Genomic DNA, 19,887 nt, shown 5'->3' with positions numbered 1-19,887 from the left:
AAATTTTGTGAAAGATGTCAGCAGACAGCAGAATTAAATGCTGGTGCTAACAACCTAGTTACTTATAAGATGTTAACAGGAGGTCAATATCAGGATATTCAGAATTAGTTACAATTTAATCCTGGTACTTATCCTCAACTTGGTGCTGCTACTTGCAGGGCCTGTAATACCTTGCCTACTAAAGGGGATTTTTCTCAAGATATCTCAAAATTAAGGCAGGGACCTGATGAGCTTTTTCAGGAGTTTGTTGGTAGGTTGATGAAAGTGGCAGGTAGAGTGTTTGGAGATGCCAATGCTAGAATTCTTTTAGCAAAACAATTGGCTTATGAGAATGCAAACACAGCCTGTTAGGCAACCATAAGACCTTATAGAAAGACTGGAACTATTACAGACTATATTAGATTATGTTCCGACATTGGTCCCTTTTATGTGCAGGATGTGGCCATGGCCACCACACTACAGTGAAAAACTATACAATAAGTTTTGTTTCAACAGTCCAGAAAAAGAAAAAGGATGATTAATGGGCCTCCTGGAAGTTGTTTTGGGTGTACACAGGGAAGACATCAAATGATGAATTGTCCAAATAAAACTAAGGAAAGTAATCATGAGAAAAAATCAGGACTCTGTCCTAGATGCAGGAGAAGAATGCATTGGGCTAGTGAGGGCAGGTCTTAGACTGATAACATAGGAAATCTTCTTCCTCAGGGAAACAGGACAGGAGGCCAGCCCCAGGTCCCAAAATAATGTTATGGGGCAATACAGTTCATTCCTCAGCAAAACAGCCCTTTCAGGATCTCTTCTGAGCCACCCCAGGCAGTGCAGGACTGGACCTCAGTTCCTCCATCTACAGAGTATTAATTCCAGAAATGGGGAATCAGGCTCTTCCTACTAGAATATTTGGTCTGTTATTATCAGGGTCTGTAGGATTGTCACTGGGAAGAAGCAGTGCCACTATGGCAGGATTGATGATTGCTCCAGGATTCATAGATGCAGATTATTCTAGGGAAATTAAAATTACGATTTCCACACCTACCCATATTTCTGTCATCCAACAAGGACAGAGAATTGCTCAATTAATCCTTGTACCATTGGTTATGACAAAAAAAGTAATAAAATGTTAAAACTAATGTTCAAAGAGCAAAAGGTTCTTCAGATGCTTATTGAGTCCAAGTAATAAAAGCTGAGAGACCTGAATTAGTTTTAAGTATAAGTGGAAAAAAATTAGAGGGCTGTTGGATACAGGAGCAGATATATCTATAATCACTTCTTTTCATTGGTCTGCTTCTTGGCCTAAAACAACTACTATTACTCAATTACAAGGGATAGGGCAAAGTCAGAGTACGAAACAAACCAGTGATATCTTACATGGGGAAGATGAGGAAGGCCACCATGGATATTTTCAACATTGCATTATTTCTAATTTGTCTGTTAATTTATGGGCAAGAGATACTATGAAGGACATGGAAGTCCTTTTATACAGTCCAAACAACAAAGCTACACAACAAATGTTTGTTTGTGCTTATTTACCTAACCGAGGATTAAGAAAGCAGAATCAGAGAAAATTAGAGTCCCTTATAGTTACCCCTAGAAAAGGAAAAACAGGTCTAGGGTATTGTTAATAGAGACCATTTGATAAGTCTGCACTTCATGCAGATAAAATTACTAGGAAAAGTGATGTTCCTGTATGAGTGGATAAGTGGTCTCTAACTTCAGAAAAAATCTGGCCACTCAACAGCTAGTGTAGGAACAATTGCAAGCTGGACACATTGAACCTTATAATTCTCCCTGGAATTCACCTATATTTGTAATTTTAAAAAAATTAGGCAAGTGGGGATTATTGCAAGATTTGCAAAAAGTTAATGAAACTATGGAACTTATGGGAGCACTACAACTGGCTTATTTACTCCAGCTGCCATTCCAAAAAATATATGTAAAATTATTATAGAACTAAAAAAGAAATGTTTTTATACTATTTCTTTGCATCCTGATGATTGTAAAAGGTGTGCCTGCCTGTAATTTTAAATGAAGTGATATCATTGGGAAGTTTTGTCTCTACATATGACTAATGGCCTTATATTATGCCAAATATTTGTTGCTGCTTCAATACAAGAAGTTAGGACTTTGAATTCTTCTGAATATATTATTCATTATATGAATGATATTTTATTAGCTGACCCCTCTGAAGGAGATTTACTACAAACCTTTGTTCTTATACAACAAGCTTTAAAATCTTGAGGATTAGTTATTGATCCAGAATAGAAAAGATTCAAAGGCAATATCTTTTTCAACATTTGGGACGTCAGTTATATCCAAAACAAATTGTAGCAGAGAAAATTCAAATAAGGAAAGATAATTTACTTACTTTAAATGATTTTAAAAACTATTAAGAGATGTTAATTGACTAAGACCTCATCTTAAGCATAGCACAGGAGAATTTAAACCTCTCTTTGATATTCTTTTTTTATTAGATATTTTCTTCATTTATATTTCAAATGCTATCCCAAAAGTCCCCTATACCATCCCCCCCCCCCGACCCTGCTCCCCGACCCACGCACTCCCACTTCTTGGCCCTGGTGATCCCCTGTACTGGGGCATATAAAGTTTGCTAGACCAAGGGGCCTTTCTTCCCAATGATGGCCAACTAGGCCATCTTCTGCTACATATGCAGCTAGAGACACGAGGTCTGTGGGTACTGGTTAGTTCGTATTGTTGTTCCTCCTATAGCATTGCAGACCCCTTCTGCTCTTGGGTACTTTCTCTAGCTCCTATATTGAGGGCCATGTGTTCCTTCTATAGATGACTGTGAGCATCCACTTCTGTATTTGTCAGTCACTGGCAAAGCCTCACAGGAGACAGCTATATCAGGGTCCCTTCAGCAAAATCTTGCTGGCATATGCAATAATGTCTGCGTTTGGTGGCTAATTATGGGATGGACCTCTGAGTGGGGCAGTCTCTGGATGGTCCATCCTTTCATCTTAGCTCCAAACTTTGTCTTTGCAACTCCTTTCATGGCTATTTTATTCCCTATTCTAGGGAGGTATGAAGTATCCACGTGTTGGTCTTCCTTCTTGATTTTCTTGTGTTTTGGAAGTTGTATCTTGGGTATTCTAGGTTTCTGGGCTAATATCCACTTATCAGTGAGAGCATATCAAGTGACTTCTTTTGTGATTGGATTACCTCACTCAGGATGATATCCTCCAGATACACCCATTTGCCCAAGAATTTCATAAATTCATTGTTTTTAATAGCTGAGTAGTACTCCATTGTGTAAATGTACCACGTTTTCTGTATCCATTCCTCTGTTGAGGGACATCTGGGTTCTTTCCAGCTTCTGGCTATTATAAATAGAGCTGCTGTGAACATGGTGAAGCATGTGTCCTTATTACCAGTTGGAACATCTTCTGGGTATATGCATAGGAGAGGTATTTCTGGGGGTCCTGTTATAGTGTTGTCTAATTGTCTTTTTTCTCTTCAGTCCTTGCTCCACACTGGAGAACCCATTGACTGACTGAGCTGGATTGGTCAAAGAAGAAACTCCTACAGGTTGATACCAAGAACTGTGAACAGTAGATCAGGACTGCCAGGGAATCCAGTCCCCACAACCTAGCACAGTTAAGGAACCCACATCCCAATGTGCCTCCAAGCAGAGATTACACACACACACCATTCCTTTTCCATGATGAAAATGTTAATAAGATTATCTCATACCAATTGCATTATGTAATGGAAACAAAGAAATAAAACCTACATCATTTATATATGTTTATTTTATATGGAAAATCATGAAATTTCTGAGACAAATATAAGTTAACTTATAGCTTGCTTATAAATGTATCAAATGGCAGCTAAATTGATGAACAGAATGTTCACAGAATGACTCAGAAATGTGAACATGCCAGTTCTCCCACACACACCTAAGTAAGGCACATGCTGAGCCAAATCCACCAAAGGAACAGAAAATTGGCAGATAGGCCAATGGAAGCAAGCAGAGGGTCCACTGTTCAGTACATGGCTCTAAGAAGGTTTTTCTCCACTCGGGCGAAAAAACATATCCCAACTTTTGTATTGAACAATAAAAATTTGGGTAAATCAAATGCCTCTATTTGTGATTTAGAAAAGAAGCTTGTAGAAATTTTACAATTATCAGTACATGTAAGAATGGATTTCCTAACAAAACAACAGTGTTTCAGAAAAATGATAATTTTCCATTTAATAGTAAACACAATTTAAAATAGAATGCCAATGCTCAACATAAAATGACATACTTTAGACATGTATAACAAGACAGAAGCCCATATCTAGAATGTTTAATAAACTCACAGAGAAAAAGGACTAAAAAACAAGGCCAAAGTTACTAGCTTCCACTGGACCTCATTAAATATGCTAAGATTGTCAGTTAAGTCCATGATTTTTGCTTTTATTTTTAAAATATTTTTCCATTAATATGTGGACAGCAGAAAGCGCAGGAGAGAAAGGTATTATACTGAACTGTTGGTAGGAGTATAAATTGACACAAACACTTTATGGTAAAATTTCTACCATACTAGTGATGGTGGATACACACAAAAGGCACAGGCCTTGCTACCCGAAGGGTCCTTTTCCAATTCTGTCTCAGAGGGAGACCAGTGTTTACAATGGAAAGGAAGTGCAAACACCGTGGATACAGAACCATAGTTTTTGTAAGATATAATTGAAAAAAAATGCTTGGAGTAAAACCCCAGCTAATATATTTCAGATGTTTCTGTGTGTTCAAATTTAACTCATTCACTCTTGGAAATAATAATAGGAAAGCATGCACTTCACACCAAAAGGCACATAACATTGGCTTTCCCATTACTGATTGTTCTGATTGCCATCATTACATTGAAGCAGTATCTTCTAGTTTTTTCCAAAGTGAATGGAGGCCTTTTCTTTCATCACTAAATATCTTATGGGACTTTCAGTTGGGGAACCATATTGATTTTCTGGAAATATGAAAGTGTCATCCATTACTTTGATCATCTTTGCTGAGGCTGACCTGAATCAATCAGTAAAAGTCTGCTAACTGGTTTTCTAATTGTGTTCAATATTTACCTCATCAAATCTTCAGGTTTATATACATTGTATGTAAATGTATGTGTACATGTACCTTTTCTTTTTTTATGCACCAAATTCAAGTTGTTAAAGAGAGTGAGATAATTTCTTTGTCACAGAATACAAAGCATACACAATGAATACTGTCCTGAACAACATGATCACTAAAAAATCTAAAACTGCACAGCTGTGCTGTCTATCCTTAGGACATGTCCCTTATGAGAAATTATGATTGCTCTAAATATATGCTGTACTAAATTTCTGGCTATCTACACCACAACCTGAAATTCATTAAATGCTATAAGCACACTTCACTACCTTGACTTCTTCATTTAACTAAATATCCAGGAACCATTTCATAATATATATTCTTTCATTCTTATGGCCGTATAATCCTGTGTTAAATCAATGTTTAAATTATGTTCAGTATTATTTTAATGTATTCTTGACTGTTTTTATTCCTCCTCTACTAAAGTAATATGTTAGTTTATAATGACATGTATAAGTCTCTTCATATTTTGTCAGTGTGTCCTTCAATTAGACTGGTGATTTGAATGCGACTGATCTCCATAGACTCATATGTTTGAATACTTGGTCCCTAGATTGTGGAATATTTTGTGAAGGATTAGGAGGCATGGGCAGGGTTTGACGCTCAAATACTTGAAACATTCCCACTATGTTTTCCCTCTCTCTCTTCTTTCTCCCTCCCCCTCCCCTCCCCCTCCCCTCCCCATCTCCCTCTCCCTCTCCCTCTTCCTCGCCCTCTCTTTCTCTGCCTCCTGATTTCACTTAATATGTGAGGATTGGTTCGCTCCTCTATCATGGACTCTAACCCTCTGAAAGCATAAGTCCAATTAAATGCTTTCTCTTACAAGCTTCTGGCTGTTCTGTCACAGCAATAGAAAAATAATTCATCATAGGAAAAAGATAAATTGACCAACAAAAAACTGCCCACCAAGTGTTTATGATATTGAAACATTTCCTTCATAGTGTTTGTACAATGTTATACTCTTACCAGCAATGTGTCCATGTGCCTGTTTGCCAGATACTCATCCAACCAGCATTTAACAAATGTTGTGGTTATGTCTGATAAACATGGATTAGTATTTACATTGTAGCAAGACTAATCATTGTTTTACATAGCTAACAAGAACAAGTTTTCTGTCAACAAATTCCACATATGGTTAATTTATAATACAAATATGTGTGTGTGTGTGTGTATATATATATATATATATATATATATATATCTTAGTCTGATTAGTTTACTTATTGGCATTTATACTTTGCATGCATGTGTCTGCGTGAGTGTTACATATACACTGTTCACAGGCAGAGGCCTAAATAGGCTTTAAGGTCCCTTGGAGCTGGAGTTATAGGCATTTGTGAGATATGTGGTTGGTTACTTGGGTACTGGGTTCTGAACTCTTCTCCTCATGCAAATGCATAGAGTATGCTCAACCACTAAGCCATCTCTTGAGTCCATGGTCTCTGTTTTAAGAGTTTACCATACTCATAGGTATTATGCTTTATTTGTGAATTAAATATAAGTTGTTTTTCCTTGAATATTGTTTCCTCATCTTCAAAATACAGGTTTTTAAAGATAAAATGGACAAGAATCATAATAGCAAACATACAACAATACATTCTTAATAATAATAAAACATACATGATTGTTTCCCCTACTATTATAGCTAGTTATCTGTTAAAAATCAAACATGTACTATCATAGCATATAAAACAATTCTACAGATTTTTGTTCTCTACTGCTTCAAATATTACATAATACTTAAGTGTGTAAACATGAGTTGACAAGAGACTCTGGAATATGGGAGGGAATTAGGACATAGGACCAATAGCAATTTATTTATTAATAATTTGCTTATGTGTATGTGTGTGTGCCTAAAGGCTACAAAGGACAGAAGATGGCATTAGCTTCCATAATCTGGAGTTTCAGGCAGCTATGACCCACCATAGCTTGTTGGGAGCCATTGAGACAACACAATTGTCCTGATCTCTGAATTGGGCCTCTCCCCCCAAGAAGAAAAGGGGATCAAAAGTGAGCCACCAACGCACCGCTCTGAGAACAACCACAGATTGTTCCAGCCCTAAGTCAGCGCCGGATATCCTGACCTCAAGATGGACCCTGATACCGCCAAGTTCCTGCTTCCCTGGGTAACTGTCTAAAGAATGTGCAATTCTATTGCCCCACCCCTCCCACTGATAAGTACCTGTACTTCCCCTTTTGCTTGTGCAATTCTACTGCCCCATCCTTCCTGTTGAAAGGCACTTCCCCTTTTGCGTGTGCATTTAAACCTTGGGCCTGGCTAATACATTGGAACCTTGATGCCACTCAGAATGTTTCTGTGTCATTATTTGCACAAGGTTCTTATCTCTCTCTATCCCCCCATTTGGTTCTTAGGAGAAGGTCCCCTCGAGACCCTCGAATAACTGGACCTGCTGGATGGGTCAATAGCTGAGTAGGAAAGCAGGGTCTTCTGCAAGAACAGCCCATACCCTCAACTGCTGAGCCATTTCTCCAGTTCTGGATCATAACAATTAAAATACACAATGATGATACAGAAAATCAAGAAAACTCTCTCCAAACAGTAACAAAAATAAGCCACAGAAATCTAAATTTGCCTTCCTGGGAAAAGTTAACAGGAAATCATCTGGTGAAAGCTGTCCTTATTTCTAAGTTGCTGTTCCCCTTCTACAGCAATCATTTTGTAGAGCAGCATCCGGTGGCCCACAGTGCATTCTGTCAGTGACAGTGTTAGTTCCCTGTCACCTGTGTAGTCAGTCTGGAATAATTTTAAAAGGTTCTCTTAGAAATCATTAACTTTTTAAGATGGTAAGATAATATAGTAAAAATATTATTTGGAGTTGAATGGTATTTAAATCTGAATTTTCAAATGTACTTTTCATATTCATAAATCTTTTCAACTATGTATATGATGGATATCACCAGAGCCAACACAGGGTTGCTGTTGGTATGAGAAGTTGTACTTTAAGGATTTAACACAGTAGTTATTCCACTATATACATTTTAATGATTTATTTTGTACTTTTATTTATGAGTATGTGTGTTGGGGGCATGCACATGTGAGTATAGGTGCCTGTGGAGGCCCGACTTTTAGGATCCTGTCATGAATGCTGGCAACTAAACTCTGGTCATGTAGAAAAGCAATATATGCATTTTTTCCCACTGAGTTATCTCTCTAGCCCTATCACCACCAGAATCTATACATATCTAATTTCCCCTACTGAGAAATTGTTTGTGGGACACCATCTGTGCTGGTTAATTAGTTTGTTTGTTTTTGTTAACTTGATATAAGAAAGGCCATCTGGGAAGAAGGTACCTCATTTGACAAAATGTGTCATAAGACTGGCCTGTGGGTAAGTCTGTGGAAAAAAAAATTTTTTTTTTGATTGATGATTAATGTGGGAGGGCCCAGGTCACCATGAGCAGCACCATCCCAGTGTAAGCAGCAGTGAGTTGTATGAAAAGTAGGCTGGTTGAGTGGAGCGAGGCAGTAGGCAGTGTTCTCAATGGCTTCTGCAAGAGTTCCTCCTCAAGGTTGATGGACTGCTATCTCAAAGTATCAGTTCCTTTTGGTCATGTTTTCCACAGCAATAAAATCAGGTTATTAGGACAACATCATAACTCTCCCTCAGTTCCTACACCATAGGAACCAATGAGAATCATTACTATCATAAAATAACTGAAATAAAATATTTTGATGGTGAAAAGTGTTACAAAACATCATAAAATGTAGACTTTAAATATGATAAATAACTGCTAAATAAGCCATGGATAGCTACTTTTCCAGCTATTATTTACCAGAAACTTAGTTAATATAAGTCTGCACAGTTAAGCAGTAGGAACACAGTTTCTGAGTGCTTCCTTTGCCCCCAGCCAGTGTTGAGCCCACTACAGAGGCTGCCAGCATGAACTCTGGAAGAGAAATTGCCTCAAGGTTTAAGTTCTAGTTTCTTTTCTTGATGTGGAACCAAAGGAGATAAAACTGTAAGGTATTCCAAAATTGTATCCCTTCCACTGGTAAGAGTTCAGATCTCAAAAACATAACATGACAGTTGTTAGGACTGCAGGCTGTAGAAGAAACATGCCCTACTCTCCACCCCACCCCTCCTCTGTGTCCCACCTCTGCTCTGTGCCCACTCCTGCTCTGTGCCTCACCCCTGCTCTGTGCCCCTCTTTGTTCTATGCCCCAACCTTACTCTGTGCCCCAAACATTAGGTATGCAACCTTTAGTAAATTCACTAATCTCACTGCATGTAAGTGTCTCACCTACCAAACTTTGCACATCACTTCACAGTTTATTATAGACTGTTAAATGGGATAATGCAGATAGATAATTGAGAGCATCCTCTGATACATACCAAATGAGGCAGGTGAAATGGCATAACCTGTGTGAAGTGCTGAAGCAACATCTAACATAGAGCAGGCACTAACTACATAGTACATTGCTATTTATTATGTTCATCAGCATGATCATGCATCTATGTAAATACTCATTGATGAAGGATTCAAGACCAGCATGGATAAGACGACAGAAGTTCTGAAGACTTTCCTGAAAGCTGTGCAGGTGCTGTAAAGTCCATTTTTCTTGAGAACATCGAAGGCTCATTCTATGCTGTGTTGTTAATAACTTCAGTGAAGTTCTTCTGACTGAAGGTTGCTCATGTTTCATGGCATATCTGGGTCTGTGCCTTTTTCTAAGAACTACTATGAAAATATTGATCTTACACATGAAACGACCAGTTCTTAAATCTGTAATAACAGCATGTAACCTAAAGTGAATACCTTGACCACGTATGTAGCATCATTCAGTCCTGTTGAATACATGCATTGTTGTGCTGCCAATCACCATGCCAACTAAGTTTGTGAAGTGATATTTTCACAGTAAGGCAATACCTATACTCATTCAACAGACCCCCTTCTTCCCGGAACCTAGTCTTGAGAACTGCCCTTGAACTTCTGTGTCTATAAATGTGGTTGCTAAATACCACACAGGGGAATCCATGTAATATTACCTTCTGTGATTGGTTTACTTCACTTAGCACAAGTGCCTACAAGTTCATTCATGCTGTGCGTGTCACAATATATCATCCTTTTGATGGATGAATAATATTCCACACTATGCATCTATTTCCCCATTGATGACCACTTGGTCATCAATGTCCTGGTAAATAATGTCACTGTGAATACAGATATAGGGGCACCTCTCACTGAACTCTAAGATCATGGTGCCCAGAATCTCTGTTAAAGGCATATTCTACTACATGATGATGAGTTTTGATTCGGTGTCAAGAGATAAAAACGATGAGTACCATGTCCTCACATAGGAGAGGACAGAGGAAGGGACAAGCAGGTACCCAAGGCCCCTCACTGAGGAGCTAATGCCATTGAGTGGTGCCTCATGACACAGTCACTGAAACAGCATTGCCATGTGATATTGTGAAGTTTAATACTTGGCACATTGACTTTCAATGTCAATTTTGAAAATACATAAACATTAAAAGTGCAGCATATGGTGAGCTTGTTTTTAATTAGTTGAAGAACTGCCAAATTGTTTTCCATAGTGGCTGTTTTGTTTTATATTCCCACCCAAACTCTGGCATATGGTAATTATACTTTTAATTACTTAAAGAGCTGCATATTGTCTTCCATGGTTCCTGCCTTCATATTCTCACCAAAAATGATGTACAGAGCCCCAAATTCTCCATGTCTCCACTGACACCAACACTTGCCACTTTCTGTCTGTTGTAGTAACTATGCTGGTGCTTTGGATGATGGTGGCACATGGCAGCTTTGCTTTGAGTTCTTCTAATGGACAGTGACATTCTGCATCTATTCACGTCACTTGCCTGATTTTAACCCAGTTGATGCTTTGTGTTATTGGACTTTGGGACTCTTTACTTACTTTACTTACTTACTTTATTTTGGAGGACACCATTGATCAGGGTGTGATTTTTTTTAACTTTTCTCCATCCCCATAAACAGCCCCCTCACCCCATAACTACATTCCTTGTTATACAGTGTTTAAGGCTGTTTTTGAGAACACTATTGAATGCATGATACAACAAAGGGTAAATGAGAGATGATCCTCTTAAGTCTGGGCAGGAGGCATGATGGATCCCCAAACTGATGTTTTGCTTTGATCTTGTGGGTGGTGGTGACAGTGAGACCCACAGTTTCCTTGTGTGGAGGAAAAGCACAGAAACTCGGTGCCACACTGTGGGAGGTCTGTCATTTGGTGCCACACTGTGTGGGAGGTCTGTGCTTTCCTCATGTTCTATTCCCTTTAAAAGTTTTTTTTCCATACATATTTTTAATATTTCATATTTTCAATATTTAGCTGTGCTTATAAATTTGTTTTAAGGGGAAATTCATGTCATTTTTAAAATAGTTGCCATCTAAATGAGGGACAATGAACCAGCATTTATAAATAATTCCTGGCAGGAACAGGACATGGTACATATTTCTGAAATGAAAGACTCAAGAGTCAGTCCCATGCTGATTGATATGGGTGGTTTCTTCTTTTCAGACATACAGATACACATAGTGTCTGATCAGAAGACACATTTCCATGAAGTCACTGTGTGCTCTTAGGCATATTCAAGAATGACTTAGAAAGGCTAGATGGACGGCCAGGAACATGAAAACAAACAGACTTTACCACCTAGAGGCATTGTCTTTTTGACCCCTCTTACTCCTCTAGGCTTTTGTGAGTACAGTGTAGCATCTGAACAGCAAAGAGGAAAATTAAGCATGAAGTACAGGTGTGAGGCATAAGACCGAAAATGAATTTTAGCCTTGGGCATAGGTACATAGTTTGGCAGGCTGCAGAAGTTCTAGGAAAAACTTCCAGGCAGATTCTGCCTGTTTCCTCTGCTGACTCATCTTAAGTAGAACATCCTAGCATCAGAGACTGAGAAAGCAGTTGATCTGGTCGCTTTTTCCAAGTGAAAAGTATAAAATGTGAGGGGGGCAAGAAAAGTAAGAGAAGGTGGAAGGGCCACAGCTTAGTTACTAGAGGGCTTGAATGCCAGGATCAATGCTAGCACACACAAACCAGCGTTAGTAATGCATATCTGCATTTCTAGGGCTAGGACTGTGGATGCGAGTGGATCAGAAGGCCAAGGTTTTACACAGCTTAACAGGGTGAGTTCAAAGCTATCCTGGCCTATGTGAACCCAGTGTCAGGACAGACAGACAGACAGACAGTCAGATATGTATTTAGATTCTAGAAGGCATACCTGAACAGGACTGGTTTGTCAAAGTTTTGTAGTATTTCTTTTTTACGGGAAAGGATTTCTAATATATGTACATATATTATGTGTGTGAATGTACTTATGGGCAGAAAAGAAGGCATGAATTTGGAGAGTGGAGAAGATTATATGGGAGGAGTTCAAGGAAGCAAAGGAAAGGTAGAAACATTATGATCATATTAGAAATTCTTTCCCCTAAAAAAGAACTACTGTAAAATTTTAAAAAATAAAATAAAAATAAAAAGTCTTGTATTTACAGGTGTCTGAACTTGGATCTTTTTTGGGTCAAGAAAATTCAAAACTGTGAGTTTTATGGCCACACGGGGGTGCTGCGGGACAGTGATGCTTCCACGCGACTGGCAGCGGATCCAGGTCTTCTTGAAAGCCTAGGATCCTCCCCACCCCCACCCCCATCCCCGCTCCTTTAATATCAAATACGAACCGCATCAAGATGAAAGTCATCAAGATTTTGTTCACTGACAAAAAAAATCTTTTAAAATATCTTTTCAAAAAGAAAAATTACTGTTTTCCTCAATTGAAATAAGCATTGTAAATTTTCATGAAGTTTTCAGAAACAAGTATTAGATTAAGTGACTAAAATGAGCACTGTTGTGTAAATTTGTGGATTGGACTACCCTTCCCTGCCTCCTCGCCCAGTACTGAGAAGAAAGCGTGTGGGAAAGGATATGCATGGGAGGTGGAAGGCACCTGACCACGGGTCAAGGCAGACCTAAGTCACTCTCTTGAGATCCAAATCCATTTCAGTGAAGACATAACCAGAGCAGGGCTGAACCTGAATCAGTTGGTTGCCCACATGTGGATCCAAGTCCCCTATCTGAGCTGCCTTGCCTGGCTTCAGTGAGAGGATGGGGGCTGGGGAGGGGAGTGTTTGTTACATCAGAGGGGAAGGCTATCTCTTCTCAGAGAAGGGAAGGGGAGCTGTGTGAGGGTGACTGGGAGGAGAGGGCTGATATTGATATGTAAAGTAAATTAATAAATTAATTTAAAAGAGATTAATAAGAGAGGGGGGGGTCCTTGAGCTCAGCAGTAAAGTACAACAATGTCACCATTACTCAGGAGGAGGGGAGGTGGGGCAAAGTCAGTGAAAGCGCCACACATTCTTAGTTACAGTTCAGGTGGCCTGGTTGTATAGGGGAGCATAGAGGAAGAAGAAAAAAAAAGGCAGGAATCTGGAAGAGCAGGCCACAGTGTTTAAGTTTTTGCAAATTGTGAACATTGTTCATGACCTAGGAAAGCAAGGAATGAGGGAGGAGAGAGAGAGGGAGAGGGAGAGAGGGAGTGGGAGGGAGAGGGATGGAGACAGGGGGAGAGGGGGAGGGAGGAGAGGGAGAGGGAAGGAGAAAAGGGGATAGGGAGAGAGGGAGGGAGGGGGAGAGGGAGAGGGAGAGAGGGAGAGAGGGAGGGAATGATGACAGACAGATGGAGGGAGGGAAAGAGGGAGAGAGAGAGAGAGAGAGAGAGAGAGAGAGAGAGAGAGAGAGAAACTAGAAATGATGGACAAAGGTGGGAGAGTGCACCTGGCTCTCCCTCCACTTACTGTTCTCCACAACCAAGGCCTTATCTTGCAGAATTACCATACATAGCTATTTAACTAGGTTTAAAACACCACGATGGTTACTGACAGAAACCTTGTCAAAGAGTATATCCAGACTTTTGGGTTTGTTTTTTTTTTTTTTCAGCGACTCAGACAGACATTTTTAAAATATCAAAGTTGTATTACTATTTGGTATGAACAATACCATTTGTACTTTTGTACTGTTCTTTGCTATTTTTACATGTTGTGATGTATATAGTCTCAATCTGTGCAGCTTTTTATCAATGATGGCTCTCTCCCTGTCATCCCTTTCTAACTACATTTCTAATGCCAGATTTCTTCCATCCATAGATGAAAATTGTAGTATATTAAATGAAGACAGGGATAGGAGAATTCAGCAGCTTTCAACTGTTTTCAGTATAAAAGAGGTTTATAAGATGCAAAGACCTCTTCTTCGGTAATATTTTGTTTTGGAAAATAAGGTATTTTTCATTGATATGTTGTTTTGAAAATGCAACAACTTTACTTAATACCACTTAAAATAATAAACACATAAAATTTTATCTGTTTTAATTTCTCACATGGCAAATATTGCCAGATAGAATGTGCATGAAGTCAACATCTTTAGTGACCTCTGCAGTACTGGTGAGCTATAAGGGTCCTTCGACTAAAAGACATTAGATCCAGATGACTCACAAGCATGTTGTTTGAAACAGATCTGCTCTGTGAGCACCAACTGTACAAACATGTTTAATAGACAGTTCAAAATGAATACACACAAAGAGAACTCTTCATAACAGCCCAACTGTTCCCAACTGTTTCCAGGTCACTGCAGTTTGAGCAGAAGCCAAATTTCACAACTCAGGAGTCACTGCCTGACTTCTGTGACTGCAGAGCCCCCAGGGGCGGTGAGTGCTACAAGTGTTACTGTGAGGATATATATCCAATCTACGTATCTCTGTTCACACTGCTCCCATTCGTGATATATATCCAATCTACGTATCTCTGTTCACACTGCTCCCATTCGTGATATATATCCAATCTATGTATCTATGTTCACACTGCTCCCATTCGTGATATATATCCAATCTACATATCTCTGTTCACACTGCTCCCATTCGTGATATATATCCAATCTATGATGTTCACACTGCTCCCATTCGTGATATATATCCAATCTATGTATCTCTGTTCACACTGCTCCCATTCGTGATATATATCCAATCTACGTATCTATGTTCACACTGCTCCCATTCGTGATATATATCCAATCTACATATCTCTGTTCACACTGCACCCATCACCCTGACAGGCAACTGTCACAGTCCTTCAGACTAAACCAAGCAAACAAAAATCATTAATGAGGAAGGGTAGGGGTAAAAAATGTCAATTTCCTTCCATATCGTTACCATCATGGTTAGCATCATCATCATCACTATGGTTACCACCATCAACATTGCCATCATCATAATAGTCATCATTATCGTCATCACCATTATCATCATTATTTTCCATTAAGAATTATCAAAGTGTTAATATATTATAACCAAATAAACTATCTTGGGACATTTTGTCTGTTTCAGAAAAAATAACTGAGAGGTGGGTTCAAACTTAAGTCCTGCATTTAATCATTAGATACAGAGCTCAGCTTACCTTATCAAGTTCATCTGAGATCGCGATACCTGGGATTCAAAGAGATTTACAAGATAGTTTTAGAAGCAATCCTTGATAAGCTAATGCTACAAACAACAAAAATTCTAGAAATAAATCTAGTGTGTTACCTATTCAATGTTGTGAATTTTACTTGGTTCTTTTAAAAAAAAGTTATGTCCATTCTACATATGAAAGCATATTAGGAAATAAACTCAATGATATCTGTCAGGACCTGCTGGTGCTTCACACTAAAGGAGGGAAAAGCAGGTGTTTCCTGAGGTTCTCAGAATCAAAGCCAACTTGCAAGACAATCATAGAGATGCTTGTCAACTCTGTCCGTCCCCTCAGACACCTTAATTACTTTTGTTTTCCTTCCTTCCTTCCCTCCTTCCTTTCTTTCTCCTTCCCTCTTTCCCTCCTTCCTTCCTTCCTTCCTTCCTTCCTTCCTCCCCTCCTTCCCTCTTTCCCTCCTTCCTTCCTTTCTTCCTTCCTTCCTTCCTTCCTTCCTTCCTTCCTTCCTTCCTTCCTCCCTTCCTCCCTCTCTCCCTCCCTTCCCTCCTTCCTTCCTTCCTTCCTTCCTTCCTTCCTTCCTTCCTTCCTTCCAACTTAAAATATTGTGGGTTTTTCCTACTTTTTGTGTCCTTCCCAGGAATTCTCTTGGGGAGAGTTCTTTCTTAAATACCAGGGCTCCTTGCTGAAACATGTTTACTTCCCACTTAGTATAAGTCCTTTCTACTAACCCACACCAACATGTTTCCTTCTCTACAGAAAAAAATCTTGTTAGCATTTCAATCTCCCCCTTCTTGATCCACTGTTTTTTGTTTTGTTTTGTTTTGTTTTGTTTTGTTTTGTTTTGTTTTTATATAAGCTATGATAGTACACCATGTTAGGGCTAGGAAGAGTCTCCATGACTGGGGACTCCACTCATGTTTCTGTCGGATGGAAGAAATGAGCTAATGTCAAGTCAGATGAAGAAGGATCAGGAGACAAGGAAAAATATGAAAGTATAAAGTGCAAGGGAGCACAAGAATGTCAGAGTAGGATTTGAAGTATAAGTATAGTAGAACCTGTGGGCAAACAGGAAGCAGCTGAACCAGACAGCAGAACGAGAAGGCAACCTAAGGAAAGAAACCTGACCAAGAGTCTCAGGGTGTTCAGTTTATCCTCCTGCAGACTTAGCAGAACCTGCAGGAGGTGTTCAGGCTGCTCAGCCAGTCCCCACTCAACCCACAGCAGCCTAGGAAATCAATGATCATTCACAAGGGAGAACACCGCCTACTTCTTCATCTCAGTTCGCTTTATAGATGAAACGCAACATGCAACATAGCTAAAAAGGCATTTCTCACAGCAATAGTCCACAGCATTCTCTTTTATAATAGTCGTTGGTGAGGACAGGGATAATGGCTCCATTGATAAAATGTTTACTATGAAAGTATGAAGACCTGAGATCAGAACCCTGGCACTTACATAAAACTCTAGGCACAGTTTTGCACACCTGTATGGGAGAGGTGAGTCAGGAGGATCCCTGAGGCTTGCTGGTCAGTCAATCCAGCAGAGTTGATTAGATCCAAATTCAATGAGAGATCTTATCTCAAAAAAAAAAAAAAAAAGCAGAAAGCCATTAAGAAATGCATCCCATGTTGACTTCCAGCCTCTAAACACATGGGAATACATGTACACACACATGCACACACACAAACACACATTGTTGATGACAGCGAATGATTTATTTGTTGGAGCAGAAGATGTAGCTTATCATTAAGGAGCACTAGCTAGTGTTCTAGAGAACTGATTTCAGTCCCCAGCATCCTTGTGGTGGTTCACAACTATTTGTGATTCCATTTCCAGGGAATAGAATGCTCTCTTCTGGCCTCTGTGGGTACTAGATACATGGTGCACATTCAAGGAAAGCACTTGTGGGCATAAAATAAAATGATTTGTCACTGCACTGAAAGATAGTCTAGCTTCTAGTTTAGGGAGGGTGTTGGTGATATAGCATAAACATGATTCAGAGACACTGTATTGTGAAGGGCAAAACTCCACAAGGCACTAGCAGGAGAGCTGTTGTACCCTCATGCAATGAAAGACCAACACAGAGCTGTTGTGCCTTGGTGCTCCGGGGGACTAGCCTGGGAGCTGATGCGCCATGGTGAAGAATGCTTCACCATCAGAAAGAGGTTACAAATCAGATATCTCACAGCTTTCTGGACAATTGTAAATAGTTCTATTGGCTTAGCATACATCATACCTTTGTGAAAGCTTGGTCTTTTAAAATCACAGAGAATTACAACAGTTGTTATAAATAATTAAAAATTTAAACAAATAAATAAATGCTGGCATTCCACATGGACTGTATTATGGTCTACAACACACTTAAAACACACCACTGTAGATTATAAAAGTATGTCTTAAATGCTGTGTTTGCTTTTAATACAATTCTACAGAAATATTCATTTATCACATTTATCCAAGGTCATGACAGAACACCTTAAACACAAACATTAAAAGACTAAATCCACATCAACATATAAAGAAAGGGGGTATAGATGCTATGAAATGAAATTCTCATTTGAGGTTAGAACACTTAGGTTCCTGGAGTTAAACAGTCCACAGTAAACTGCATGGGATTTCTAATTCTGCTGATCTTTTTAACTTGTTACTCAGATTCCTTGAACCACTGAAATAATTTTCTGATCTAATTTTTAGAATGCTCTCAGTTAATTTTTAAATTTCTTTTTGACATCAGCTTTGTGAACCTGGTATTCATAAAGACTTCACTAGCATGCCACTTACACTTGATAAATGTCAATAACTTAGTCATTTAATGCATAACTTATCTACAACGCAGCCAGTTACTACCAGCAAGTCAGGAAAAAAAAAGCACAGTCCCAAGCATGTGCCAGAGGATACATGATAATTTTGTGGTGGCTGTCAATGAGTGCTGCTTTCCAGAGTTGGGAAATGTTCAGCCATGGAGAAGAAAAGGGAAGACATATTACAGCTGATGAAGTGGTGATAAGCCCCTCCAGAAACTCAGTAGGCCTAAGTAGAAAACTAACTTGAGAGCAAGCCCTTTCCCCTTATCCCTTTAGCTATTACGAGTGTCTAACGACCATATTTTGTGGAAATACCAACTATCAGGCAGTCTTAATCTTTCCATATTTTGATTACTTTGCCCATAAAATTATTCTAATAAGTATTATATTAGATATAATTCACTTAACTTTCTGTTTTCAGTGTCAAAAGGCCTAAAGCATTTCTCATTTCATTTTTAATCAAAGCTTATACTGATTAAAAGTAGTTGTAGGAATTTTAATGAGACTCTTCTCTATGAAAGCAATGAGCTTTAGCAGAAGCCTTGCGTATGAAAAATCAAGTGAGACATTTATCTCAGGGCCTAGAATGTCCACAGCCCTTCTCTCTCAGAAAGAAAGGGTTGTTATAGTTCAGCTCTGCATCATCTCTTTAAAGTTTACAGAGACTGAGGATCAGTAGTAAAACAAATACACAAGGGTAACTTGCTGTAACACTCTACATCGAAGGGTTACATGAATTCTCGAAAATTCACACTGAACTATACGAGGGAATGTCTCAAAAGAGAATTGAATGTGGTCTGGCCTAGGGGAGTGACAATTCCCAACCGGAAAGACTCTGTGAGGGTCAGCTTCTCTTCTCCTGAAGCTAAGATGGGCTCAGGACACAGTACAACTGGAAGGCGCTTGTCTAGTATGCAGGAGACTCTGAACTTGATTTGACACACCAACCAAAACCAATCAATCAATTAATCAATCAATCAATCAATCAATGCTAGTACAAACCATCTCCACAGTTTCTATTGTGGAGCTTCCACAGTTTCCAATTCACTCTAACCTCCTAGGGGGGTTCAGTAGCATCAGGAGTCAGTTCTAAAAGACTCCCCAGGAGTCTAGATATCAAGTGTATTCCCTAAGATGTATGATTTCATCAAGATGGCCATCTACCAGGCCGAGAGTTAGAATCCAGCTACAGCTACAGGAACACAAGTGGCTTTTAACAATTCTCCCCACCTTGGTCAGTATTATTTATTTCATGAAAGTAGGTCTGGAAATTCCCATATGAAATGATTCTAGCTCTAATCTGGCTCCCTACTGGGGAAAACAAACCTTCATGATAAAATATAGAGGCATGGTCTTAAAACTTTCTCCATGGAAAGTCTCTTTCCAATTCTGAGTTAAGGTGCAGAAATAGAGTACATACAATGGAAATGCTGATTTGGGAATTGTACAAATAAACTCTGCACATTTAGTCCAGGCGTTTCCATGGAGACATCC

At 39.1% G+C, this 19,887-nt stretch overlaps 1 protein-coding gene across 8 annotated transcripts in view; it reads right to left on the bottom strand.

The window, feature by feature from the left end:
* The window catches only part of CUNH8orf34 (chromosome unknown C8orf34 homolog), a 538,401-nt gene that overhangs the window by 365,521 nt on the left and 152,993 nt on the right, over positions 1-19,887 (bottom strand). For all 8 annotated transcript variants that reach the window (XM_021165867.3, XM_021165882.3, XM_021165875.3 and 5 more), the window contains one exon: positions 15,578-15,606. In XM_021165867.3, coding sequence (XP_021021526.1) covers positions 15,578-15,606 — 29 coding nt within the window. The remainder of the gene's footprint in view (positions 1-15,577; positions 15,607-19,887) is intronic.

Source organism: Mus caroli, unplaced genomic scaffold (genome assembly GCF_978045245.1).
Source record: "Mus caroli unplaced genomic scaffold, Mus_caroli_1 scaffold_1, whole genome shotgun sequence".
NCBI lineage: Eukaryota > Metazoa > Chordata > Mammalia > Rodentia > Muridae > Mus > Mus caroli.
Note: the sequence above shows the minus strand (reverse complement) of the source record. Positions and strands in the feature narration are given on the sequence as shown.